Source organism: Haliaeetus leucocephalus, unplaced genomic scaffold (assembly GCF_000737465.1).
Source record: "Haliaeetus leucocephalus isolate CR32 unplaced genomic scaffold, Haliaeetus_leucocephalus-4.0 Scaffold273, whole genome shotgun sequence".
Taxonomy (NCBI): domain Eukaryota; kingdom Metazoa; phylum Chordata; class Aves; order Accipitriformes; family Accipitridae; genus Haliaeetus; species Haliaeetus leucocephalus.
The window spans coordinates 1,906,202-1,934,025 of NW_010972709.1; the positions used below are offsets into that span (position 1 = coordinate 1,906,202).

Genomic DNA, 27,824 nt, shown 5'->3' on the forward strand with positions numbered 1-27,824 from the left:
GTGGGTGCTGTGGGATGCAAGTGGGTAGGGTGGGCACGGGTGTGTGCTTTGGGCCTGGGTGGGTGCTGTAGGGTGCGGGTGGGTGCTGTGGGGCTCTGAGTGGTGCTGTGGGCACAGGTGGGTGCTGTGGGGCAGCTGAGCAGGAACACCCACGCCCAAGCAGCTGAGGGGCACAACACACAGCACCCCCCCCACCACCCCACAGCTGCCAGCAGAGCCGGGAGCAGCGGGGATTTGGGTGGCCCCGCACTCTGAAATGGTCCCTGGGCGCTGGGAGGACCCCGGCCCCATGGGGCACTGGGGGGGACCTGGTTTTACTCGGCATCGTGCTCCCTTCTCGCACCCGGGGTCCCCCGGGGCTGAGGTTTGTGGTGCCGCGTGTTTGGGGGGGTGCCGGGGCAAGTGCTGCTCCCCACGGTCCCTGTCACGCCCTTGGGGAGCCGAGACCGTCCATCGGGAAAGGCAGGGTTAATGGTCAGCAACGAGGAGATCAGCCTAAATCTGGCGCTTCTTTGGGTTCGGTGCCAAAAAAGACATTAGGAAGCGGAAGAGGATTTATTCCCACGCTGGGGTGGCCGGGGGGTGCCCCGGGTCCCGCAGAGCTCCCCGGGGATGAGAGGTCCTATGCTGGATGCGGCCCTTGGGGCTGGGAGATGCTGGGTGCTGCTGAATGGGAGGACGGGCGGATTGGGGGAAGCTTTGGGAGGGGGATTTTTGCCGTACGAGTGGGGGCAGCTGGGCACTGGGCTGTGGGCAGCAGGGATCCTCCTGGCACTGGGGATTGCTGGCCGTGCCCAGCACTGGTGTGGGAAGCATCGCTGGTCCTCGCCCCGGCTACCCTGCCCCGGTTTTGGAGGCACCGCTGGGATGAAGATGACGGGCTCCATCCCCGGCACGAAGCCAGGTCTCCCCAGCAGTTTTCCTCAGCCACCACCAGCCGCCCACGGAGGAAGGACAAACCCGGCCGTTCCTGCGTCAAACCCTCCCACCGAACTGCAAAATAATGATGATAATAGTAATAATAAAAAAAATCAATAAACATTTATTCGATACAGCTGTTTTTAATACATACAGTACATCGAGTTACCCCTCCGCGGTGCTCGGCGGTGCGGCTGTTAAGAGCTGCTGTTACAGTACTCTCCAACTGAGGATTTGTCAATGATTAACAAAAGAACAGATCGTCACAAATCGGGAGTTTATTATAAGATAGTTTACTGTTAAAACAATTTTATTTTTTGCAAATAAACACTTTTTAATATATATATTTATATATTTATATATATGGTTACAAGTGATAAATTGAAAATTCTTTTTTTTTTTTTTCCATTTTCTTTTTTTCCCCAAAATACACTTATGCACTAATAACTGGCATCGACGAGAAACATTCGGATATGCCGTGGGATGGGTGTCACGAGGAGAGAAAGAAAAGAACAAAATGCTCCCAATGTTCACGGGTGCGAGCGATGCTCCAGGCCGGGGCAGCTCCACCGTGGCCGGACTCAGACCCTCGCTCCTTGCCCCGGGGCAGGCGGCCGTGCCGGTGTGGCACAGCCGAACTCGCCGGTGTGCCACGTCGGTGCCGAGGGTTCCCTGCCCGCGGCAGCCCCCCGCGATCGAAGCTTTCAAGGACGGCTCCGTGGGGTTTTCCTGGGGGGTCGCAGCCCACCCGCCCCCCACCCCGCGGAGTTTTAGCCCTTTCCTCGGGGATGTGGGTGACGGGACGGTGGGTCTCTGCAGCAGTGGAGGCGAGGGAGCCGTGGGGCCACGGTGTCGGGGTCCCCAGGGTGCTGCAGAGGCCGGTGCCACTCGGGGACACAGCCCGAGGAGCTGCCACGCAGCCCCCACCGCGCCCTGAGCCCCCGCACTCCCAATTTACTTACCGTGAACGACCCCCCGAGCACCTAGGGGAAGCGGGTCAGGACCGCGGGGGTACCACCATGCCGCCGCTCCCCAGCACCCCTCTCCCCTTCACGGGGCTTTACATTAACTGTAGGTTATTCCCCGCTGCTGGACCCGAGGGTCTCCAAACCCCCGCGGGTGAGGGGACGGAAGGGGAGAGGACGCGCTCGTTCCCCCGTCTCACCCCGCAGCTGCCACCCACCCCTCCGGATTAAGGTGAGTTTCTCCCTTCGGCTGCTGCCTGGCTGGGAGCACCCCAACGGGCACGACCTGCCGGGCACGACCCGCCGGGCTCCGTCGGTGCCACCGCGGCTTGTCCCTGCCAGCTCTCGTGCCACGGAGCAGGCAGCTGCCAGTATTCCCTGTATCGCTCCGGAGCCTTCCCTGGACAAGCAGGAGACTAAAGGACGTCTTATGGAGAAGGCGGCGGTGGGAGAACATATTCCTCTTGAGTCATGACTACTGGGGGAAAAATACCTTTTAAGGGGAAAAAAAAAAACCCTGAAGATTTCACTTGCTCATAAAAATTTCCATTTGACCAAGGCGCTGCTTTTGCAGGGGGCTGTGAGGAGCGTCTCCCAGCTCTGAGGGTGACAGGGGACAGCCCCAGCACCGGGACCGCCGTCCCCACTGCCCCGAGCCCATCGCCTGCCCCGAGACCCCCCAGACCGTCCCCGGGGTCCCCTCCGGGACGGTGTCACCCCTGCGAGGCCACCGCGGCTGTCCCCGCTCCTGCCCCTCGCTCCTCCCAGGACGCTCGTTTGCAGACACTCTCGTTACTGAAGCAGCAGGATGGGTTTCGAGCCGGACCCCACAACGACCCCCCCAAGCCAGCCCTTCCCCTGCCCTGAGCAGCTCCCATCCGAGCTCCTGCACTGGGCCTCACCCTCAGCACAGACCACAGGACTGTCTGTTAATTTAATCAGTGAGAAGCCAATTAATTGCATGTTAATGAGAATTGAGCCCTGTGCTATGCCCAAGGGGAGGCGGTGGGGATTATAAGGTGAACATCCAAGCCAGCAGCCTGGGCCACCTGAGTCCCCCCTCCCCAGGCCAGGGCATGAAGCTTTGCCGGGGGGCTTTGCCCCATGGTGGGACAAGATTTTGGGATCCAGTGGCTCCCTCTGCCCCTTTGCGGAGATTTCAGTGCCAAACTCTGTGCCGGGGCCCCTGCTGCTGCCTGCCCCCCCCAACATCCACGGCGTGCCCCCCGAGCACCTTCCTCAGGTGCGGGGGTCCCTCCTCGCCATCCCTTCCAGCGGTTATTGCTTCGGGCGAGCGAGCACGGTGCTCTGCGGACAGCCACGGCTGTCCCTCGGGCTCAGCACAGCAAAACGTCACCCAGGACAGTGTCCCCACATCCCCGTCGTGACAGAGACCGAGACGGCTCTGAGAGCGTGGGCCCTATGGCTCCTGAGGCTCTCCTCCCTTCCCCGGGGAGGCAGGATTTGTACCGGTGACCCATCAAAACAAAGACTGGATGAAGCGCAAGTGGCGAACAGGCTGAGCCGCAGTGACTAATTAAGCTTTTCCGCTAATTGCTTCGAAGGCCGGCACAACCAGCAGCGCTCAGGCGGGTTCCCTCGCCCGCAGGCACGTGCCCAGTTTGCGGCTGAGCGTGCTGGGAGATGCAGATGGTGGCATCCAGCTGCCGGGAGCCGCGGTCGGAGCAGGAGCACTGGCTCCCCCGAGAAGCTGCCCTGGCTTCAGACACTACCATCCTCTCCCTCCCTCCGTGGCTCTAATAACCTGCCAGTGGAGAAGGACGTTAATTATTACTGAGCGGCTCCTCGGAGCAGGGAAGCGATACTGAGCCTCCAGTGGGCGGTGAAGAGCAGTGAAGGAAACGGAGGGTTGAGTTTTTAATTGACCAAAGTAAAAGCAGAAGCTCTCCTCCCCCCGACGCCACCTTCCCAGCTCTGCACAGGGGAAAAAAATCAAATTAAGGTTTTCTGTTCTGTTACCGAGAGAAAACGTGCCCGTTTCCCAAGGACCGAGGTAGCCTGGTTTTTGTCTGGAGACAGACACATCCCGGTCCGGGGATGGTTCCCTCCAGGCCGGAGCGAGGTGTTACGACGATATTAGTACGGACGCAAAGAAAAGCCCGGGGAAAGAGAACCAGCAAGGGACAGCGCGCTGTGTGGGGATTCCCTGTCCCCGAGGAAGATGGTCGGGGGCTTGGATGCATCTCGGGGGAGCCGAGACTCACCCCACGGTGGGTCCCAGCCTGGAGGGACAAGGCGACTGCAACATGCCCGAAAGCAGGACCCATGATTGTCACTTGATGCTGCCCCCCGTCCCTGTTACACACCTCCCACGGCTGCAGCTGGGTGACCGAAATCCCATTCCTCCTTCCTGGGCAATCGGCACCTTTGGGATGGGGCACGATGGGGACACTGAATCACCTTTTCCTCTAGCTGGACGTGCCCCCCCCACGCCGGTCGGGCAGCTCAACGGCTGCCGGCTCACCCTGACACCGGCGCTGCCATCGCGGCATTGCCATTGCCGCTGCAGCACTCCGAGGCCGGCTACGCTCGCAAAGACAACTTGAGCACCAGGGCGCAGCTCCCCCCATTGCACCCCCCTCCGTGGTCTCACTGCGATGCTCCACGGTGCTCGCAGCATTCCCGCAACTTTCGGTTAAACCCTTCAACCTGACCAGTCCTCCAACAACCCCCCTCTCCCATCGACTTCCAGGGGTGTTCACACCTCCCGCACCCCATCTCGCCGCCACAGCCAGCCCTGCCGTCTCGGGACGATGCTCTGCCGGACCCCCGCCACGCTCCCGGCTCGTTCCTCTGCCTGTGCTTCATGCTGCCGAGTCAAACCCCTGCACCGAGCTGGTCCCTGCCAAAACACATCCCCTCTCGGCCCGAGGCTGCAGGGTGAGAGTGACCAGGACCCCCCCAGTATCCACTGCCAGACCCTGCTGTCCCTCTGCCCCTGCCCGGCCGCTTGCATGGGTCGAACATCTTTGGAAACATCATCCTGGGAGCAGGGATGCAGGCGCTGCCTGCACCGGGAGGCTGGAGCCCACCGGAGGCTGCCCGGATGGGCAGGCAGCACCGCCACGGGCAGCCCCCTGCCCCGGCACACAGCTGCAGAGAGACCCCGTCCAAGGGGACCCTGCTGCTATTGCACTTTTCTTTCGCTCAAGCGTCACCAGTTTGGTGCAGGGAGTAAAAAGGGAAGTCATGGGAGGAGGGGGAAGGCAGCAGGGTCCCGTCAGGCAGGGGGGTATGTACATGGGCAGGGGGTGGAGAACGGTCCAGCTTCCTTGATCCTCTTTGTTTTCCAGTGTGAAACAAGGTCCGTGACTTGTTTAAAGTGGTTAATTGGTATTTTCTGTCTCTTTTTTTTTTCTTTTTTTTTTTTTTGTAAAAAGGGGGTGAGTGGAGGGTGGGGGGGGAGGTGGGATGAGGGGGACAGAAAACCGGGAGAGACCCCCACCCTGTTACCCTGGGCTGTAAACAAATCCTCGGAGACGAGTCTCTGAGCTGCTCATTTCTCGGGCATCTTACTGGCTCCCCCCTTCCGCTGGCTTGGGGGCTTGGGGACACGCTCGTCCCCGTCGGGGCTGCCTCGGGAGCCTTCCCAGTGCTCGAGGGTTTTCTTGTGATTAGTCTTTGCTGCCACGCTTTCTCTGCCCTTCGGGGACATTTCGGGAGGCCTCTCCTTGGGTTTCCTCCCCCTTTTCTTCCCGCTTGTGCTTTTCTTTTTCTCCTCTTTGCTGGAAGAAAGCTGTTCCCTGCTTTTCTTTTTCCGGCTGGCCTCTGCGGAGGTTCGGAACCAGTTCTGTGTCCGCAGGGTGACACGGGGGTTAGTGACCATCCTGGGGCCAGGCACCGGCACGCACAGCCCATGCCTCGCCTGCCCCAGCCTGGACCACCCCACGTCCCGCTGGCATCACTTCCCCGAGAACAAGCTGGCTGGTGCTGAGCAGCTGCAACCAGCCTGGGGGTGTCGGGGACCCAAAGGGGGACAGGGAGGTCCCCCCCAGAATGTCACAGCACTGCTGCTGCTGCTGTGAGCTGCTGTGCTCTGCTCTTGGCAGACACGTATGGATGGACCGGGGCAGCCCGAGGATGGGTGCGTTGGAGCAGGGACCAGCCCGGACCAGCCCCAGTCATTTCCTTACCTCCGAATGAGCCTTGATGATGTGGTACTTGACTCCGCTCTCAGAGCTGAACTCCTTCTGGCACAGGAGGCAGCGGTACTTGCCCACCGAATGGTCCCCCTGCAAGACAGAGCATCCTCCTGCAGCCCCAAGCAGAGCCAAAAATGCCCTGGAAGAGTGGCTCCCCCCCTGGCCCTGCTCCCCCCACCCCGTGAAGGGAGGTTGATGTTTGAACCTCAAAGCAACAGAAAATAAATGCTCATTTCTAAACCACTAGATCTTGGCCAGCCCTCGGTCTGGGAGCTCACAACCACATCTTCTGCTCTCAATTTCAGCCCGTGCCGGTTGTGCCGCTGCAGCGTTGGTGGTAGCGGCTGTCATGGCATTGGTGCCAGGCCTCTAAGTGCCGGGTCCTAGATACTCGGAGGGCAGCGAGTGGCAGATTTTGCTGCCTGTGCATCCCCAACACTGGCTGTTAGCACCGACGCCGTGTGTGTCCCTGGGTGTGCAGGAGGCTGACGGGGCAAACCGCCCCATTTCCTCACTGTCAGCAGATTTGTGATCTCCTGGGATTGAACCACCATCTAATTTATGTCCAACAGACTCACCTAATTTTCCTTTTATGCTGTCAAAGAGACACAGCAACTGCTGGATTTCTGTCATTAGAGCCCTTGTGGGGATGACTGATCTCCTGGCTCTGCCGTAGTTCACGGCACAGGAGAGATAATGTGCTCTCTATTGACGAGGGGTTTATGGATGGGCCCCTCCAGGCGATATATATGCTCCCTGGGAATTTCTCCATAGCTGACTCTGTGCTGTAAATCTGGAGTTAGACAGGTCTTTCATTTCAGAGACAGGCAGGACACAGGTAGGCCTGGCTCGCTGTAGGCTGGCTTCAGAAATACTCATGCAAAAATCACCTTGGTGCATCAGTCCCGACTGAGGATGGGGTGTTGCCTGGGAGCAACCTCCTCTCTTGGTAAGGCTTGATGTACTTCAACCAATTCTGCAGGATTTTACAGAAGAAATCACAGGCCAGCTCAGGAAGGGCTGCGATTTACTCCAGATTTGGTGGCGCATGTATCCATTGCAAAACTAAATCCTCTGTAAGGGTGAGAGTCCCGCTGACGGCAGCATGTGGGAGACACAAAGCAGCAAACTCTCCCAGTGCTGACCCCCAACACCCAGCCCTGGCTACGCCGGACTCACCAGACCTGGAGGGTGAAGCTCTGCGGTTAAAGAAAATGCTCGTGCAAACACCTGGCTGCTTTCTGTGCACAGAACCAGACAGAAAATGGCTCCATTTTCTCTCAGAGACCGTTTGCTGCTCCTTTCCTAGCAAAGGAACTGCCCTAGTCTCCTGTGTTTGCACTTTCATCCTGCATAAATACAGCTTCTTCTGCCCGATCTCTGCAGCCCATTTTCTAAATGATCTCATTAAGGGTTGATGTTCCAGCTAGTGTTGGAGGAGCGCGGGAGTTTGTGTTTTTAATAACCACGGGGTATGTATTGGAGCTGCCTCCTGGAAGCTCCATTCAATGGAAGCTGCAGCTGGAAACGTTTCAGGGTATAAAGCTTTACCAGCTCTTACTCGGTTCCAATTTGAGGGACCTACGCTGAGCTCCCCATCCCTCCCCTGTGGCAGCTGCGGGCCACCAGAGCTCACTGCAGCCGGCAGCACTGCTGCTGCTCTATCGAGCGAGAGGGCACTGCTCTCTGCACAGACCGGCCGTCTCTTCCAGCCTCAGCTCCATCCCCAGGAGGCACCGCACCAGTGTCCCTCCAGCTGGGGAAGCTGCTGGGCTTCCAGAGGGGCTGCAGGGCTGCCCAAATCAATGGAGAAAGACTCCCAATTCCCACCTGCCTTGGGAAATGTTCAGCTTCCAAAACGCAGCTCCCTGGCTCTGAGCTGCTGTGGTTGATGCATGGCTGCATGTGAGGTGCTGGCCACGCTGGGTAGCCGAGGGCTCATGAACAACTCAGGGGCTGCAGGAACCAAGCTGGGCACGGGCTGCAGGACGGGGATGCCGAGGCAGGAGGATGCGAGGCAGGCAGGCTTGCTCCCGCTGCTCCGACTCTGAGGCACTTGGTGTGTTAGAGGTCTGGGCTCTTGGGTGAGACATTTACTTTGCAAGACCTCTCCTCCAAGGCTGGGGTGGTAGCTAAATCCCCTCCATCATCATCTGCTCAGCTCGAGCCTCTCTGCCTTCATCTGCCTGTGCCTGTGGGTTTGATCCTGCCCAGGAGGACAGTGCTGAGAGAGAGCGGCCGGACCAGGATGGTGTGACAACGGGCTGAGTGGTGACAATTCAATGGGCAGGGGCATTGCTCGGCCAGCCCGCCCAGCAGCCACGATCCTTTAACCTGTGCTGTCGTCCCTTGGCCTGTTGCTTCCAAACAAGCCAGGAGGGAGAGAAAACCAAAACCCAACCCCACCTCTGAGCCGAGGCTGTAAAAGGAGGGACCTACCTTGTTGCAGTTGGCCAGGTGAGCTTTCAGCCCCGAGACGCTGGAGTAAATGGCTTCACAGCACTGCGGGAAGAAACAAAGCAGGGTTTGCCACGATCCCCCCTCGACTCTGTGCCTTCATCTGTGCCGGGGCCAGGAGCCCGCTGTGCCAGCAAGGCCACCGGTCCAGGCTAAGCAGCGTGAGGTTAATGCTCTGCGAGACGCGGAGGGCTCTGGTCACACGTTTCCTATTAACGCTAATGGGAGTCATGTGGCCACATCCCTCTGCAACAGGCTGAAAAATGTCTCCCCTAAATGTCTCCATGGAAAACGTACATTTGTGAGCAGTCGGGAGGTCCTGCTGGGCTACAGGAGTTCTTGGAGCCACAGCAGACGCTTAACGGAGAAGAGAAATCACCCGGGCAGCAGCATGACCAGTTTCTGAGCAACGTCTTTTCAAAGTGCCTGTGTATGACATTAATTAGCCAGCGTGTCTCCCCCGGCCTTGTGGTAACAGCCTCGTTCAAAACTCCCATTAGCAAGGCTTTGTTTCAGATGATAAATCAACGGCCCCAGCACGAGGGTGGAGTTCACCTCCCCGCCAGCTCAGGCCAAGGCTGCATTTTACAGCAAGATGAAGCACACGCACCATGTCCCCGAGGTCTTTGCCTGTCACAGGGCTTTAAAAAGAATGGCTTAAAACCAGCTCCAGCTTTGCTCTGGGAAAAGCAGGTTCTCTGCATAAAAAGGCTCTCGAGCACAAAGCGCGCAGCCTTTGCCCCGTCCGGACCTCGGGAGCTTCCCAAAGGCAGCTCCAGAGCCCGAACTGGGCAGTGCTGAACTGTCAGCTCAAGGGCACCTGGGGAGAGGGTGCTCCGGTCCCCAAGCCCGGTGGTCCCAAAGGTTGGACATGCTTCAACCAGGCATGGCAGCAACCCCAGGGAGAGGGGTGAAACGAGGGTCTGAGCATCACTGCTAGCTTTGTCCTGGGCCCAAAAAGAACCTGGCTTTGGTGGCTTTCTGCCACCAAAACTCTCCCCTTCCTCCTGCAGACTGAGACCAGCCAGCCCGGAGAAGAACAGAGACGTTCTTACGTTGTTGGGACAGTTGATGCGGCCCTTCTCCTTCACTTCGTTCTTCCAGTTTTCCAGCAGCCTTGGATTGAGCTTTGGAAGCCCCGGTCGGGTGTAATTGAGCTGCAAACAATAGAAGACGATTAGCAGAGCGGCACACACCAGTCCGGTCCTTGGTGGAGTCCTCGCTCTTCACATGGGTCTTTCCCCCCACCAGGAGAAGTGAATTGGAGCTGAAAACTAGCAGGGAGGCTTCCCCCAGAGATGTCATCTCCCACCCACCGGCACCGCACAGCAGTGGGGTGGCTCTGCCCGCTGCGGTGCCATCGGCGAGGCAGCAGCCAGGCTGGCGGGTGGCTGCGGGCGAGGAGCAGTGCCGGAGCCCCTGGCACTGCAGCCACCTCCAGGCAGTGCTGGCAAAATGGAGAGGAGAGGCTCCTGCTCCCGCTCCCGGGTTTGTGCCCTGTTGCGGGCCCAGGCCTGGACCTGGTGTTTTCGGTGCATCATGTTGGTGCGGCCCTTCTGCCGCATTTCATAACCAGGAGAATAAACAACCCTGCACGCTGGGCAGAGGGGATGGACGCCAAGAGCCTCCATGGCTGCCTTCCACCGATGAATGGGCACAACCCGTTAAACAATGAAAGGCTCTTGTGTCTCTGCCTCTCCTTCTGGCAGGCCTGCTCCTTCCAAGTGCTTTTAATTACCGCTTTATTAGCGACTTTGAGGTTGAGCATAGCGGGCCGGCCTTCCCAACTCCATTTCTGCATGTTCAGCACAAGCAAACGCAGCTGTGGCATCTCCATCTCCGGACCCGCCGCTCCTGGCCCTACCTGCGGGGCTGGTCTCTGCCTGCCATTGTGCCAAGGTCCGCAGGGGACATGGGGCTGCTCTGCCTGCAATCTGAGCTGCCTGCCTGCCTGCTGCACGACCACAACTCCCATCCCAACCCAGCCAGCTCTGCTAGGACTGATGTTGCTTGGGTCCCAAGCCCCAAACTTGCCCTGAGTCGGAGCGAGGCTGGGTGAGCTCGCACGCGGCACTGTACAGGCACGGGTACCCAAGCACGTGCTGCTCTCCGTGGGCATCTCCAAGCGTGGGCACGGCTGCATCCATGCATCCGTGCTGGTCGGGGAGGATGCACAGCCAAACAGTGCTTGCAGAGAGGTGTAAACCCAGGCTCTGTTTTTGAAACGTGCCCTTAGGACCCAAGACTCATGGTTCTGACATGGCAGGGAGGCAGCTGGCTGGATTTCTTTTCCAGCTGTGATTTTCCCTGAACGTGCTGATAAAGCTGTGAATTTACCTTTGCCCAGTTCCCCAGAACAGGCTGCTCCCAAACCTCCCTGCAAAGGGGAGCTCCCACTGAGAGCTTGGGATGTGGATGGCTCGGGATGTGGAGGGCTCAGGCTCCAACTGCTTGTTTCCACTCAAATTTAAGCGATCCACAAGTCCTCGCAGCCCCCACCTTGGCACGTGGCGGGGCACGCGCAAAGGAGAAGGGGAGAGCTGGGCTCCGTGCGAGGGGCAGGGGCAAAGGGTCTTGCAAAACGCTATGAACACTGGTAAGGACGGATGTGGAAAAATCCCCCGAGCCCCAGCATGCTGCTATTCTGTCGTGCTTCACAGCTGGGGGAGATGCCAGCAGAACTCTTTGAAGCTCTGGGATGGTGCATCTACCAACTGCTTGGTCCCCTGCCCGGGGAAGGCAATGCCACCTCCGGGGAAGAACACAGGAGTCCCTTTTTGTCATTGATACTGAGAGCTGGGATGCCAAACGGCCTCCTTAATTAAAAACCAATCAATCCCATGAATGAGCAAACATTAACGGTAACCGCACACAGCCCCAGCAACAACCCCTCCCTCCACGCGTCCCCAGGGAGGAGATGAGGGGGGATGTTCAGAGAGGCGGACTCTGCTGCTCCGGCTTCCCACTCCAGAGAAAAAATCCCTCCCCGCTCTCCTCCAACAGCCCTGCACAATAACATGCAAATCCCATGTCTTCCTGGGGCACTGCGGTTCTGGGAATGTCAAAGTCATCTTTATGTCTCTATTAAGAGGGAGCCCCAGGCATGGAATATTTTTTTTTTTTCCATTTATTTTCCTCAAACAGCCTGTAAGTGAAAATCTTCATGGCCAAATCATTAAACGACTACAACTGGATTTGGCCGCAGCCCATCTCTTCTGAACAGTCGAAGGATGCTGGGGTGGGAAGGCTTGTTTTCTTTGACTGACGGTTTTATTTAATTAAACTTTCATATTTCAATCCTCTCCGCTCCCTAGACAGCTCTCCCCTTCCCCAAAATATATCGCAGTAAATGAGAACCATGCAGGCTGCCTCAGCCCTGGCCAACAAGCTCCCCTGGAAGCCTTACCGAGGTCCCCAGCGTGAGGCACGGCTCTCCCATTGCCCCGCAGACACCATGGCTGATGCCGTCCGGGAGGCGAAGCCAAAACACACCCAGGGGTGCTGGCCAGCAGCCGGGTCCCATACATGGCTCCGGGCGGCTGGGTCACATCACGCTGGCACTGCTGAGCAAGGGGAGGAAGGATGGACTTGGCCCCGCCAAGCTCTGGGTCCGCAGCCGGAGGTGGGATCCGGTTTGGCCCACCAGTGACATGAGTCCGCAGGGCTCAGCCCGGCTCCCACCCGGATTGCAAGGCCATTGTTTTGGGGGACAAACCCGAGCCAGGCTCTTGTGCTCTGGAATTTATCCTGGTTCCAGGATGGGGTTTTCTTAAAAACTCAAGCCTGGAGAATGACTTTTCCCATTTAGCTTTATGACTGGCCTACAGCAGCCCTTCACTCCGGATCCCCAGCACCCCCATCCACGGGGATGTGCAGCCTCCATGGCTGCCCCCAGCCCTGCAGCAACACCCAGACCCCGAGCCATGGGAAGCCAAACGGGATGCCCTTGCACTCCATGGAGGAGCTCTGCATCCCTCCTGTGTGGCATGGCAGCTGCCTGGGCTGCAGAAGCCCACCACCACCTCCGGCACAAAGCACCTTGAAACAAGCAAGCCCACCTCGAGCTCTACAGGGAAAGCATCACACCATGCAACTGTGGGATTTCCACCATGTCTTCTCCCCTCTCGCCTCTTAGATACCTCTTCCCTCTGCTCGAGGAGGCTGTTTCTCTCAGTCCAGCCTCCAAAAGGGGTAAGGGCATCATCCCTCACCAGATCCCAGAGCCCACCGCTGCCTGCCTGTGCCACTGAGCTGGGAACCTGCCGGCCTCTTGCTCCTTCTGCGGCAGCCCCGAGACTTCTTATGGGCAGGAGATGGCCCCAGCAAAGGCCAGAGAAGGGTCGGAGGAGCAGCAGCATCTTCATGGAGCTTCTGGAAAAGGGATTTTTCCCAGAAAAGCAGCAGGGGTGTGCCCTTCCCCATCTGACATCCCCAGCAAGCGGCCGTTGTGAAACACCCCATCTGTTTCAGCTTATCCAGAGGCAAATAAAGATCGGAGCGAGAAAATAAGACTCCAGTGTATATTTAGAAATGCTGGATTTGGTTAGTGCAGAATGAAGGCAGCGCAGGGCCTGGGATCGAGCAGCAATCGTTTATTCTAATGCCATTGCTTTGGTGCGAAAGAATCCATTCTCCCGGGGAAAGGCAAACGCATCCCACCGCGGGCCACCAACGGGATCCAAACCCAACGTCCCTCTCCCCGGCCGGGACCAGCTGCCACATGGCCACGAGGGCAGGCCACGGTGCAGGGGCTGCAGCGGGGCCGTGCCTGCTGGGAGTCTGCAAACCCCAGTATCCCATCGGCTTGCTAAGCAGCTGCTTGCCTTCCCCTGCGGAAAAGCTTTGCTGCCTGGAAAAGGGATGGAGAGAAGGGGTGGCTTTCTCCATCAGCTCCCTTGAAATCAACGTTGACTGCTGGGACTGTGGCGGATAACCGGAGAGCTCGGGGATGGAGTGGGTCCTGTGCTGCAGCAAGCGTGGGTGCATCCAGCCATCACTGGTTACAGACCGGAGCTGGGAAGCATCCATTCCTCCAGGACCCTGGAAATCCCCGGTCTTGCTGAGATGGTGCAGGAGCAGTTGAAATCTTCTGCCGATCCCTGACATCCCACCTCTCTCCAGGTCCAAGTCAGTGAGGGGGCCTGCAGGCCCCGCAGCATACTCCCACTGGCTGGATACGGCCCGTGGGAAGAAGAAGCGATGGTGTGGCACCTCTTCTGGGAACCATTTGTCCTACTGTCCTGGTCATGATTAACTGGCGTTTGTCTTTCTGCTGCTCCGGTGGCTCTGGGTTGTCAGCTCCCTTTGAGGGACGGCCACCACGCGTGCTCGGTGGGGCGGTGGCATGGGGACGTGGGGATGCTGCCCACTCCTCCGAGCCTCCCACGCTGCCTGGGGCTGGACCCGCCACAAAGCTGTCCTGCCAGCAAGGCTGAAGCCAGTTCTGAGGGAAAGGCTATTTTGGGGGCTGTAACAGGGTCAAACTGGGCACTTGCTGGTGTGTTTGAGTTGCTAGCAGCTGGGAGGTTTTTTTCCACACCCTGAACTGAAGCAACTTGTAAACGTAGACCAGTCCTGAGCGATGCAAGATGCTGCTCAGCAGAGCAGCACAAAGTGTGCTGAAGTCAGCAAGCTCCCACCAGCCTCCCTGGGCAGAACCTGCCTCCCACTTCCTTCCAGCATCGTTCGTCAAGAAAAATGTCATAGACTCAACAGATAATATTTTAGAGTGTTGTCAAGGGAACGTGACAGTCACTGCAAGACGTACCCGCAGGCACACTCACAGCTACATACGTATTTGCCCACTGCACTGACCTCCTCTGAAATCCATCTGTGCGACACGCAGCCAGCACAGCTGGGGAGAGCAGCCCGTGCAGGGCCCGAGGTCCTGATCCTCCAGGCCAAGAGCCTTGTTTTGCCACCTGGGAGCTGGTCCAACTCCCCCCTTGCTCATCTTCAATGCAAACCTGCTTCCGCCAATCCCACAGCAATACTCTTTGTTTTTTAGCACCGCAATGTGGCTCAATTAAACTTAAACAATTGGACTCTGAACACAAGAAATGTCTGATAAAGAAACCCACCACCACAAACAGCATTTTACGGAGCAATTATGCCAGCAGCCGAGACCTTTACAAGGCCTTTGTATGTCAGCTGCCACATGGGCCCCTTGTGCAGGCCTGGGAGTCCTGGCTGCTCCCTCAATTCAAACAGAAAATACCCAAAGTCAAGAGTAAGGGGAGCAATTCAAGGAGGAAAGAGAGGAATGCAAGTGCTGAGGCTGGAGGGGGAAAAGAGAGCACCACACCTCTCCTCCCACAGTATTTGAAATGAAACAGCTACTTTAGGCTTGATTTTTTTTATGTTATAAATGCATTGCAGCTGAAGTCATCTGGAAACCACCACCACCACCACCAAGCATCAGGAAATAGAAAGTTTGCAACCTGTTCTGGCCCTAAAACCCCCAGCTCTGCTCTGTGGCTGTGTCCTGTTCTGCACCAGCTGCCTCACCAGGATGCCAAGGCAGGTAAAGAAGATGCTGGTTTGTTTCTGTGCTGGTTTTTCACCTGCCCACCACATGCAGACTGGGAGCCGAGTCTGGCTGAGCTCCTCCAGGTCTCTGCAGGACAACGGTGGCACTTCTGCCGAGAACACACACGTGCCAGGACAGCACAGGACAGGCTGCGGCAGCGGGAAGGCATTTCAGCTGAAGTTCTGCTGTTGTGCCACTCATCTTCCTGGGGTGAGTTGCATCGCTTCTCCAGGCTGGCTCTGGGACTTGGGCTGTTTTCCTGGCTTGAGGCAGGCCTGGGCTGTTCTGCGTGCTCAGGACAGAGGCACCACCACGCTCTTCACCTGCGGCAAAGCTTTAACCTGCTGCCCTCTGCTTCTCACTCCCATCTTTCCAACGTGCCCAATATCCTGCCCAGGGTGAATTTTGGAGCACTGGACAAGAAATGCCCAACTGTTCAGAGCAAGGTAAAGACCTGGCACCTAACTGCAGAGTTACTTGCTCAGGAAACAGGCTGCCACTTGTGCAGATACTTGCAGGATAGCTCTGTGTTGAGTCCTGGCGCTGGCCAAAAAGTATCAACCACAGGATTAAAAAAGCTCCGACTCCCTCTCTTTTTTCCCTTTTACACTGAAAAGTTTTATGATTTACTGCTGTTTCATTCCTTTTATGGTCCAGAAGGAGCGTTCCTGGAGGGAATTTCAGCTTTGGGACATTCCCAGGAATCACCTCCTCCCACAGCCAGGAGGGACATTTGATTTCACATGTTACTCCAATGCCTCCACAAAGCTCAAGACTGCTAGGGCACCAACTTTCACCATGCAGATCGTGCAGCACCAGGCCATGCGTGCATTGCTGCTGGAGACTGCAGGGCTCAGCCCTGCCTCGGCGCTCTGGCTTCCTCCACTCGCAGGAGCATTGCTCCAGCGATGTTGCAGGCCCTTTACCTCTGGGGAAGCATCTCCCAGAAATTAAGGAAGAGACATGGAAGGGAGGAAATTCTGCCTAAGGCATCTTTGCTCTCTAACAGTGCAAATGAGATCATTTCAGATGCGACCTCTGCTCTCTTCACGTGCTCCTCTTGGCTGCCAGCCCCTACTTCACTGCTGAGCACGGACCAGAACTGACCTCCCTTCACAACATCCTCTGGGCTGGACTCTGATCTCTCCACTGCCCACAAAGCACCACCTTTTGCTCCATTTAGATTTGGGTCCTGGCAGTGGAAAGGGCAAAGATGCCTGCTGCCAGGCTTGTATGGAGCCTCCAGACCACTGGGGCTCAGCCCGTGCTGGGTGGACGCTTTAGCAATAAATTTGCCATCACAGCTAATTGATTTAAGGCACAGAAAATGAGACACGTGAGCCCTCAGCCAGCCGGGGCCATGCTAGCATCCCAGGATCTCAGTGTACAGCTAATGCAAAAAAAGGAGAAATAAAGGCTTCTCACCCGCTTCGTTTCAGGCACCAGGTCGTCCTTCATCCTCCGCTTGGTCCAATCCTTGGCGAGTTCGTCCTCCGCTATCTCCTGAAGGTGGAAGACAGCTACTTGGGCTGACGTCCGACGGATGCGGCCACTCGGGGTCCTTTCAAAATCTTCTATGGGGCCGGGCTCCGGCTTCACCTCTGGCTCCTCCGGAGGCTGCAACAGAGCCAGAGTCAGGAAGGGCATGATGAGGGGTGAAGCAGAGAGCTCTCCGGCCCCAGGACAGGGATGCTGGGGTTTGGGCTGTGCATTTGCAGACCTGCTGTGTGCAGGTGGGGGCTGCAGAGACACCAGCATGACTCTGCACCCGAGCACGGGAACAAGGGGAGCACCCCCGCCTCCCTCAGCCCAGCAGCCAGCCGTGCATTAGACTGATGCCATCCTTTCGCGTTCCCACGTGTATAAACGTCTCCATTTATTAGAGTTAGGGAGTTATTGGCGTCAGATGCACTGTCAGTAGGGATCAACAGAACAGAAAAGGATGCTCCCCAGGGACGGATCCTGCCACCCCAGCACTGGCAAGCAGCCGGCACTTGCTGCAGAGGGAGCAGCCTGAGCTCTGTTTTTTTTTCCCCTGCAGAGCATGGATGCAGGGTGGGCTAGAGCGCAGCGCCGTGGGCATCAGGGAAAGGGAATGTTGCCGACCGCTCTGCTCCCATAAACGCAGCATCCTGCTTTTTTGGAGGGACAGAGGGGGCTGTAGCCCGTTCCCCCCCAACACCGCATGGTCCAACACACGCGCGTGGTGATGCAAGGGAGAAAACAACATCGGTCCGATGTCTGCACCTGCCTTGCCCGGCCCGGCCCTGCCCGGCTCTGTCCTGCCCACAGGCTCTGTAGCTCTGCAGTCACCCCCAGGGGGGGATGGCCCCGCTCCTCGGGCTGCGGAGGCGTCCGGGGGGCTCACCGAGGCCGTGTGTTCTGACCGCACATGGTAGTCATGGCCGGCCTTGGATTTGTACTTCTTGCCGCAGTGTGGACAGCTGAAGACAGGCTTGTCAGCCTCAGCGAGCTGCTTCCCACACCGCTTCTGGTGGTACTGGTAGCCCATCAGGCTGGAGAAGTTGGCTACGCAGCCCTACAGAGATGTGGAGAAGGGGAGGGTTAAGGAGGGCTGGGGCTTCACATGCCCATGTCAAAACAGTTGGGTTGCCATCGCTCCGGGGAGGAACACGTCCCAAGGAGCCCCCTCCGCAGAGCAGCTCCATCAACCCATCCCCTCCAAGCGATGGGGGATTGCCGGCCAGCCCCTCTCCCCCAAAGAGCCATGCACAGGCACAACAGTGTCACGGAGGGACAGGGGCTGCTTCTGGCACTACCTGCCCCGACACACCGACAGAGCTCCCTGGACAGACGCACAGCGGGCAGCGGGAGGGAAAGGCGTTGGGGAGGCACTGCCTGTGTGGAGAGTAAAGCATCTGTGGGGACAAACCTCTGCCACACGCCCCGTTACCTGTTCGTGACTTGTCTGCCACCAGCTTGCGACCGTTTTTTGATGTGGTTTGGTTTAGTTTTATGCTGCGCCCAGGACAATGCCGGTTGTGCCCCCTCCCGAGCTCAGGAGGCAGAATCTGCCCTTCAGCGCTCCTCAACCTGCCCTATGCCCGCCCTCCTGCCGGGACGGCTTATCGCTGGAGCGCACGGAGCCAGCAGGACAGGGACCGGGATGGCTGAGCTAAGGTGGCAAAGTCGAGTGTGTGCCAAGGGATGCCTGGAGAGTGCATGTCCCCCTCTGCACCAGGACTCACTCCTTCCACCTTTTCACAGAACGAGAAACAGGAATCGTTCTCGTACCTCATTGGGGCATTTCAGTTTTCCCATCTGCTTTAGCACTTTCCTCAGCCTTTCCCGCTCTTCCTGTTCACCAAGTCCAGCGGTTTCCACAGGAACAGGCTGGAAATAAGGAAGTAACAGAAGCGACAGAGTCAACCATTTACTCATGTCCTCTGTGCCAGGAGTGAGTGGTAAACCTCTGCCTCGCAGGAGCTGCCCTTCCTTGGCTGGGGGGGAACCTCTCATTAGAAGAGCTGGATCTCCCACTGTTTTACTGCATGCCAATGCCTTCACCATTAGGTGCCAGATCTGCTCATGCCTTTCCTGTGTTTGCACGCCAAGGGCCAGCTGAGAAACCCAGGAGCAGTTCCTGCACGGATTCACCAACCAGACTGAAGAGCAGGAGATTAATGCACAGGTAAAAGACAAGTCACAACTGGTAAGCACGGGACATGTAGAAACGCGGTTATGCCTTGCCCTGGTATCTCGGAGATGTACATGACCAGATTTTTAAGAACAGCATCTAAATTGGTGCCTGCCAGATTTTATTCATGAAAAATTTTGTGGCTACTTCTCACATGAATTGTGGAGAGCTAAAGACTGGATTTTGAGATTCATGCAAGGCAGAACCCATCAGTCCCGGATTTGTGGGCAGTTTTGGAGGCAGAGCTTTGCCACTCAAAATCCACCTCACTGTACTCACCGACTCTTACCCTGTTCTGGTACTTGAAATTCTGTTTTATTTTTCCAGCCCTATACTCTACTCCCCAGGATCAACGTGAGCTTAACTAGCTGCCTGGGAAGGAATAGTTTTGCTTGGCAGGGAAGGGGGAAGGCCACCGTCTGGACTGAACAGCATGTGAAATACTGCAAAGATGGTGGCGTGTTGTGAATCCCTCCTTTATAAAGACAAAGAAAAGCAGACTGCCGATTGCTTCATCATCTGCATCTGCATTGAGAAATGAGGTGTGAGATGAGAACAGCCCAGCTCTCTTACCTTGCTGACGTGTTCAGCCATGGTGTGGTAATTCAGCCCAGCTTTGGACTTGAACTGCTTTTTGCAGTGCTGACACTTCAAGGCGTCCTGCAGCTGAAGAAATTAAAGTCAAGTCACCGAGCAGGCCACAGTCCACCATTCATTTTTCCAAGGGCTGCTGCTGCTTGTCAATAAGCCCCATAGGTAGCTGTTGCTGCAGCAGTACCCAGCGGTGGGACCCAGCAGGCAACGCAGCATCCCTGTCCCCCATCGCAGTCCCAGTCTGCAGCTCAGAGTTTTCTCTCTGTTGTCCTGGATACTGTTATCAAACCCATATGCCCCAATTTTTGGAAAACATTCCATTTTGGATGTAGATTTAAAGCCCCACTGGCTGGAAACATCTGGACCTGGTGTCTTAGTCTTCCTGTTAAAGGGTTAGGAAAGAGAAGACGCTTTCATCTACCAATATGTTAGCAGACTATGCTCTGCAGCTCTATTAACGACCACAGATGCTGGCGTACAATACACTTTCTGGGCGCCTGGGCTGTTTGAAATTAAGACGCTGCTGGACACGATCACAGCAGAATACTTCCCGCCTCATGCTGCTCTGCTGTTTGACCCGACTTGGCCTCCTGAGTGACTGGGGAGATGCATTAAATGCACACACCGATGTACAGGGGGAACTTGAAAAGTGAGTAAGCAGATCATGACTTTTGCTGGGGCAGGTACCAGAATTTATTGACTTAGGAGGTGAACACTCTGGGCACCTAGAGACGGGATGTCTTGATGGGAAGCCAGTGCCTGGACAGCCATGGCTGTTCCTGCTCCTCCTGCTTGGCTGATACCCCACCTTCACACTTCTCCTTCAATCAAGCCTGGACTAGAAGCTGGAGAGGGAGTGAAGATAGAGCTGCAAAACCCTCCTCATCCTGGAGCTCCGGGGAAATGAAGAATAAACTCACTGCAGCCAGCTGGGAATGACTCACTTATACCTGTGCTCCCATCGGTTAACCTTGTTCCAGACCCAAGTGCTTGAGCCTAACAAGGTGGATGCTGAAAACTCCTTGACTCATCAGATGTCAATGCCAGCCAATTAGGGGTTTAGTCCTCCTGTCAACACTGAAGAACATGCCATGTCCATGTTCTAACAAGCCCTCCCACCTGGGATGCTGGAATGATATACCTGCCCTCGTCTCCTTCAGGCCCCAGCATGTTGCAACTGTCCCCATCCTTTATTTCCTTTCCAAAACCAAAGGAAACAGGGCAGACTGCTTAGTGACAAGGAACGAATGGAGAAACCGATTTCCGTTGTTTTGTAAGAGTTTCGGGAGCCTGCACATCCTTTTCCCATTGTCCAGCTAAGAAATACTTCAATCATTAAAGCAGAGAGCAAGCTGGGAGGGCGCCTGCACTCCAGGGTCACTTCTGATGGGGATACCACGTGCCTGTAGCAGCTGGGCCTCGCAAAGGACGTGCCATAGTTTCATCTCAGAGATGAAATGCTGAGAGCTGGACCTGTGGTCACACACACAGAGCTCAGGGACTGTCCTCCCTGGGCCACAGGCTGCTCTGGCAGGGATTCCACAAAGCACCCCAGCTCCTGGAGCAGCACAGCCAGCCCCAGCAAGGACCGTGTCTCCCAGGGAAGGGTGACAAAACACCTGCTCCTTGGGCTGGAGCCCCAATTCCTCGGCTGAACACTCACTAGCCTATTCATAGCGGGAAAGACAGGCCTGACTGCTCTGGCGGAGTCATGCTCAGCAGGCCGGCTGGCCGTGCAGCTGACGTGGAGACTGCCTGGCTTGGGAGATGCTCTAAAGCACAGGAGATATGAGCAGTGATGGCCAAGATGCCCACTCCACTGAATCCAGGAGGGCTTCAGAGGAGGCAGGATGCTGCCCGGCATCGAAGTAGTACAGGGTTTGAAAGGGAGAGTAGCGTCCCACTGCTGTATAAATAGCACGGCAAAGGCTGAGGAGGCATTTATAGAAAATGAATGTGGAATCAAAGCTGAGCCACATATTTTCAAAGCAGGAGGCATCGATCCCATGTTGGCTTTCTGTGGTGATGGCTCTGCACCGCGCCAGGTGACGGATGAAGACGTAATCCTGTGCTCTGATGGATGGCAGTGCGGCAGAGAGACAATTTTTCACTGCACCATTACTGAACTCCTGTGTCTTGACAGGCTGCCTGAGCAGATCCAAGCTCGGTGTCTCCCCGAGACATGCTCTCATTCAACCACAATTTATCTGGCCTGATGCAAGGCATGGCACACAGTGAAATCCCACAGCTAGGACTCTGGAGGAGGCCAGATTAGAGACAACCCCAACAATCTCTCCAGCCTTAAAACTATTCATTTAGCTACTAGAAATACCTGACTCTGCTGGAGACCCTAGGGCAAGGGGCCCAGACCACAAAGGGATTCAGAATTGCTGAGAATTAGGTGTCCAAATCCCTCTGAATTGATGCCAGCTCTCTGAAGATGACTAGCAAGTGTTCTATCAAACACAGCCCAGAACTGGTTTTAGGAGCACCAATACACATTTATGAATGGCACAGGGACACATCCATTCCCCTCCAATATCCACATATGCGTGATTGAATAAAGCAAGTCCTTACTTTCTGGCAGACATCCATGTGCTTTTTGAGGCCCACAATAGTTTTCCTGGTTATAACACTGCAGGTTGGACAGGCGACTTCTCCCTTCTCGCTGATCTCCCGCTGCCACTGGTCCTCGGGGTTTGCTGGTGAGGGAGAGGAGAGAGGAGTTACGCCCAGCCACAGAGACCACAACATGCCTGGGCTGCTCGGCAGAGGACAGCCCCGTCATAAGCCTTGATTTGCTACGTTGAAAAGCACTGAAGTGGGGAAAGTTCCTGAAGCTAAAAAAACAGAGAAATACTCTCCCAGGCACGGGCCAAGCCAAAATTGGACACAAACCATGCAGGTCTTCCTGCCCCACAGCTCCTGCAGCTGTCTGAGCAACTGGGTCACTGGGCCACTTTATGTGGAGTTACCTGACCTGCTGGCATTTCATGGGGAAAAGGAGGTTCATCTTTCCAACCTTGCTGGTATCCTGCGCACTGGGAGTTAAAACATGATGATGCTCTCGGCCACCTCATCTTGCCCTGCATGGAATAACTGCCCCTTGCCAAATGAAACAATTAGCGGGAGTGAAACAAAGGTGAGCATCTCAGCTCTACCCAGACATGTGCCTGGAAAGCTTCCCTGGCAATCCTCTTCCCGGCAGACATCCAGGCAGCTAGAGGAGTGCTAGCTTCCAGGCATCTGTTTATTTGAATAGCTGTGACAGGCTTTAAAAACACCCGAACTAAGAGATACATGGGGCCAAAACCTGCTCCCAGGTCTAGAGTTCACGCCGTGTCCTCAGCAGAACAGCGCTGGGCTTCCAGCAAGGAAAGCCCAGTCTGAATAAAATCCACCAAGCCTGTTTATTTGGAAGCTTTTGCATGGCTGTGAGATCAGAGAGTCTGTTATTTGAATTTGAAAGCAGTGCAAGGCATTGCAGCTGTGTTTATCTTGCACATCCTGCATTCCTCCTGCTGTCAGAGCTTCCAGGGAAAGTCAGCAACCTGTGCTAGGGTATAGGCTGCACCTCAGAGGCTTGGGGAAGACATAATCATGCCCAGAGTTAGGCATTGGTGTCATTCATGGAGATGATGTTAGAAAAGTGCCATCATCCCAGATGCCAACCCAAATTGTGGTCACAGTGAAGCCAGGTGGGACCAGGATTTGGCTATCAACTCCCAACACTTGCAGCAATCTGTCCTGGCAGTGATGCGAAGGTAAGGTACCCCCTTCAGGATGTCAGTTGTGGCTGCACCAATATTTTATTTGAGAGCAGCGGCTGTTCCCCCATCTGTGCTACGCCTCAAAAGGGCAGGAGCTGCATGCTCCTACTTCTGATTTTGTGCTGCTTCTCCTCGCAAACCTGCCAGAAAACTCACCCAGCAAACAGCCTGCTGGGCCAGGAGTGGTGTGGGGACTGCTAGCTGCAGGTGAAGGTGGGGACTGTGCAGGCTTGGAGCAGAGCAGAGAGTAAGCAGCTAAGCTGCACACAGAGCTACTGCCTGTGCTTTGCCTCTGCCAGCCTCACCTGCTGGTAGATGCACAGCCGTTTCCTTCTTCACACCAGCTCCTGGAGGTTTCTTTTTCAGCTCCTCTGTGTTGGTGTTCCCCTCCAGCTTCTTAGCTCGATGGGCTTTCGCCTTGTCCTCTGCTTTGACGAGACCTGTAGACAGAAGATTTTCATTCAGGACTTGCTTTAATAGCCTCAGACCAACTCGCATTTAGCATGTAAGAAATCTCTACCTCTAACCCAGGGACACTGAGCTGGCTGTAGGTCTGCCAAGGCTGTATGTGTAGGATCAGGTCCATAATTATGACAAGCAATATCATAGCAGCTTGTGGTGGTTTATAAACAGAATCATTTCCCCCAACCCAGACAGTTTATGGACTATGGAAACACCATGGCAAAGTGGGGTAGGATGCTTCTAGCAAGGCAGGCTGTGGGAAAGACAGGCTGAGGAGGAGGCAAAAGGGCATTTTGCAAGAAACTGAAAGGGGGAATTGGAACAGCAAATTCAGGATATAAAAGTGATGCTCCTGCTAATGCTCCTACACCGGAAAGGCTGTCTAACTGCTTACGCCAAGGGACCAGGGTCCCTCTTAGAAAACTGGGCAGACTTTGGGATACCAGATACCAGATCACGCAGCACCTTTCATGGCTGGATCCGTATGCAATTGTCACAATGAACACAGGCCTCTCCTGGTCCTGCCAGGTGCTGGGAAGGGTCAGGAAGGAACAGAAGGAGAGGAGGGGTGACTGGGCAACAGGCATACGGGGAAGAGGAAACCTGGAGCAGCTGCCCTGGGTTGCTGGTGACTGTCGGCAAGCCTGCCTGCAAAGCGGAGAGGAACTTGAAGGCAGGGCTCTCCATGCAGGCAGAGCGCCAGGCTCTCAGTCAGCTTCTCCTGAACACATCCACCCTCCCACCTTGCCCGTGCCTCATCCCCGCATGGCTGCACAGGCAAAGCGTGTGCTTCCCATTCAGACTGCTAAAGGCGTCACTGCCAACCACAGAAGTATCCTCCCTGCACGGAGCAGGGCCAAGCGAGCAGGAGGAGGCTCAGCACATGCTGAGGCCATGCCAGCAGCGGCAGTGCTACCCGATCCCCCTCTGCTGCACCGAATCCCTCAGCAGTTCCTGGGCTGACATAAGAAATGGAAAACACAACTTGCAAACGACACTACGGAAAACACAACTTGCAAACAACGCTTTAGAAAGGCCGGCGAAGAGAGCAGGGGGGCTCTCCGCTGGGTCCACCTCCCCCAAATCCATGTGGAGTTCAGCCCTGTGCCTCCACTTCCACAGAAGGTGCTGGAGGCAACACAGTGAGTGCCAGGGTCAAATCCACGCCTGCCCTGCAAGGGTCCACATGTCCTTGAATTTGTGGGTCGTGGCTCTTGCAAACCCAGGGTCTGAATGGAGGCAGCAACCCACGATGGTGTGCTGGTTTTGGCTGGGACAGCTGGTGGCACCCTTGCCTTTGGGCAGTGAACTGCTGCATTGAACCCCGGGGATGAAGGCAAATGCCTGCCCCATCTTCACTCTCTATTTGAGGCAGCAGGTCACCAGGGGGACCGGCTTATTCTCAAGGAACCCACAGCAGACGTTTCAGTCTATAGCAGTGCCTCTGTGGGGAAGTTAAGGGTAACAACCCCAGACTTCCCAGGAGCCAGGGGAAAGGAAATCGCAGAGACCACATCCAGCCTGCTCTTTGCTAAGTGTTTAATTCCTTCAAAGCCATTAGTGCCTCTCCGCCAAGTGCCTCTTGTACTAGAAGGTGCTGCCTCCTGCAGTGCCTGGAAATCTGCTTTTTATTTCCCTGGTTGAATGAATCTCATAGCCAGTCCGAATCCAGCCACTCTCGTGCCAGGGATGCTCCAGGTTTCCTCCCTCGTTTCCAGCCCAGCCGCATGTACTTATGGAGCACGACCACAGTCCCACTTGCCCTTGCTTTGTCAGGCTGAAGCAGCCAACTCCTGAGCTCCTCTCAGAAAACATCCTGGTAACACACCTCTTCTCCCTTGAATTCACTTTCTTGAATGTGGGCGACCAGCACTGGAGACGATGTCTGAGGGACGGATGCGTCACTCAGCGTCTCTACGCAGCAGAAATCCTTCTTGACGCTATTGGAAATACTGTGACATCCCAGGATGGTGGGATGATGATGAGATGATGTTTCTCATGTCTTGCTTGTGTCAGCAGCTTGTTATTCTTGTGTTACAGCTGGACACACCTGGATCCTCTCCTCTCTTCCCTCATTTCCCGGCGACAAGCTCCCGAGCAGAGCAGACAGGGTTGTTATCAGTGACAGCTCTGCTGCTGCCTTTCATTCCCATTATGACACTCTTATGTTAAAAGGCACCAGCTCCTCCAGCGTGATATCCCCAGGCTCTGGGTGGCTGCCATCTATCTCCACCACAGGGAGAGCTCTTGGGGAAGGGGCTTCCCTGAAATACCCCAGGGAGAAGCTACAACCCTACAGCTGACCAGAGTCACCCCTGTATTACCTTTCAGTCCAAATGTCCCCGAGATGGATGGCTGCTCCCCCGTAAATTTCTTAGGAGTTTTCTGTTTCCTTCCTGACTCAAAAGAGAGAAACAGAGATAGAGATTTGGTCAAATAACTGTACTGCCAGGGGAGCTTCAGCAGTCCCAGGGCATGGGGTGGGCACATGCTCCACGTCAGGAGTGGATCACCTTGAGCAGGCCTTTACCCTGTGAAATACAGGGGCTGTCAAATGAAGCACCCACCCACCAAACCGTAACAGGATGCTGCTTCCCACGCCACAAAACCAGGAGAGAGAATGGTATCCAGGGCTAATTCAATGAGTGGAAGTGGTGGCTCTGTCTAGTGCCAAAAGTTGTGTGGTTTCTGCAGCTAAGGTGGCTGGGGGTGGTTCACTTTGGTGCTGCAAGCAGTGTAAACCCATGCCATGATGGGGACAACCAAAGCCCTGCCTGCCAGCCTCACAGTGGTAATGGACAGAGTGAGCCTCCTTACCCTGTCCCAATACTTCAGGATAATGGGTTTGCCAGAACCACCCTGGTTTAAACTGCCACACTCAGTGAGGACAGACAGGCTGACATGGCAGCTTGCTATGCTGCAGGGAATTCAATCCATTTCCAATCCTATAGGTCCTATAGAAATACCTCCACCACAGCTACAACTGTTTTTTAACTCCCAGTGGAGCTGCAAGAAACTGGGGGGGCAAATTATCGGGATGTTGAAACAAGGGTTGGATACATTCAGAGAGACACTCGCAGCAGCGTTGGCTGGAGCAGAGCCCCTTCCCGTGGGACACCATTCTCTGGGCTCCTGAACCAGCATAGCCCCAGGCTCTAATCTTACTGTGCTTCATCCTCTCGGGGTCTTCCTCCTGCACCGAGGCCTGGCTGCCCCCCTGCTGCACGGCATCCTTGCCGCTCGAGGACTTCGCCGTGGGGGTGGCGGCTGCCATTGCCTCAGCTGCTGCGATCTGAAACTCCTTGCTCTCCCGGCTCTCCACCAGGCACTCGCCATTCTCGGTGTGGTCCTGGGCCACGGCTTTTTCCGTCTTTGCCTGTTTGGGATGGATGGTGGGGCAAGCTGAACTCTCAGCAGCTCTAGGGCAAAGCACAGAGGGCTTGTTTAAAGAGGGGTTGTTAGACAAATGTCCTGACACCTCTCCCCCCTTCGCCAGCCCAGATCATGGGAATGGAGGCGGGCATGTTCCCCTTCTCCCAGCCGTCCCTACATCACCACCATGCAGCCCAGCCACAGCCTGGTACCTTTTCTTGCCACTGCTCTTCCCAATGGCCTTCGGCACTTTGTTTTCTGCTTTGCTGGTTGGCACTGGCCGGTCCAAGTGATTCCAGAGCCGATGCTTTTCTAGCTGGGTTTTGGAGGTGAAGGCAGCTTCACAGTAAGAGCATGAATACGTCAGCTTCTCTGAGATAGCACCCTGTGGGGAGCAGGGTGAGATAGGTGAGCACGGACGTTAGACCATAAAAGGGGCTTTTTCTGATGCAGGCACGAACACCCTTCTGCCCCCCCAGGCACTTACCAATGGTCCACAATCCCCCCAGGCCAGACCTCACACTGACCTCGAGGGATCCCAGTCCCTCTCGTACACACCTCACGAACAGCCCCCGACCCATCTGTGCCCTCCCCATTTTAACCTCACATTTCTCCTGGGGTTAAGGCCTGAGAGGGGCTTTACCCTGTTGATGGCAATGTAAGAGCTGGCCACTGGAAAGGACAGACAGCCCTCCGGTCTCCTTACCCCTTGGCAGCGCTGATAGTGGTACTTCAAGCCATAAATGCTGGGGAACTCCAGCCAGCAGCCTGAATTGGGACATTTCACCCTCGAGTGGGCTTTGAATTCATCCTTCCACTGGTTCATCAGGGGGAGCTGGGAACAGGAGAGACAAGAGACACAGCTGAGCAAAGAGCATTGCATGCCTGGGTGCGTGCTGGTGCATCCTGAGGGGGCTGCGGGGGGGGGGGGGGGGA

At 56.0% G+C, this 27,824-nt stretch overlaps 1 protein-coding gene across 3 annotated transcripts in view; it reads right to left on the bottom strand.

Moving 5' to 3' along the window:
- Window positions 1-5,012: 5,012 nt before the first annotated feature.
- Window positions 5,013-27,824, bottom strand: part of ZNF512B (zinc finger protein 512B) — a 27,957-nt gene continuing 5,145 nt past the window's right edge. Inside the window, exons 3-16 of one of the 3 annotated variants that reach the window (XM_010569481.1) lie at window positions 27,595-27,723; window positions 27,101-27,273; window positions 26,682-26,935; window positions 25,841-25,912; window positions 23,360-23,494; window positions 21,862-21,986; window positions 19,264-19,356; window positions 18,288-18,386; window positions 17,284-17,571; window positions 16,458-16,649; window positions 9,559-9,660; window positions 8,486-8,548; window positions 6,038-6,136; window positions 5,013-5,694 (exon numbers count right to left, since the gene is read on the bottom strand). In XM_010569481.1, the coding sequence (XP_010567783.1) occupies window positions 5,401-5,694; window positions 6,038-6,136; window positions 8,486-8,548; window positions 9,559-9,660; window positions 16,458-16,649; window positions 17,284-17,571; window positions 18,288-18,386; window positions 19,264-19,356; window positions 21,862-21,986; window positions 23,360-23,494; window positions 25,841-25,912; window positions 26,682-26,935; window positions 27,101-27,273; window positions 27,595-27,723 (2,118 nt within the window). In that variant the 3' untranslated portion in view covers window positions 5,013-5,400. The remainder of the gene's footprint in view (window positions 5,695-6,037; window positions 6,137-8,485; window positions 8,549-9,558; window positions 9,661-16,457; window positions 16,650-17,283; window positions 17,572-18,287; window positions 18,387-19,263; window positions 19,357-21,861; window positions 21,987-23,359; window positions 23,495-25,840; window positions 25,913-26,681; window positions 26,936-27,100; window positions 27,274-27,594; window positions 27,724-27,824) is intronic. The other 2 variants (XM_010569482.1, XM_010569483.1) reach the window with 2 other exon arrangements.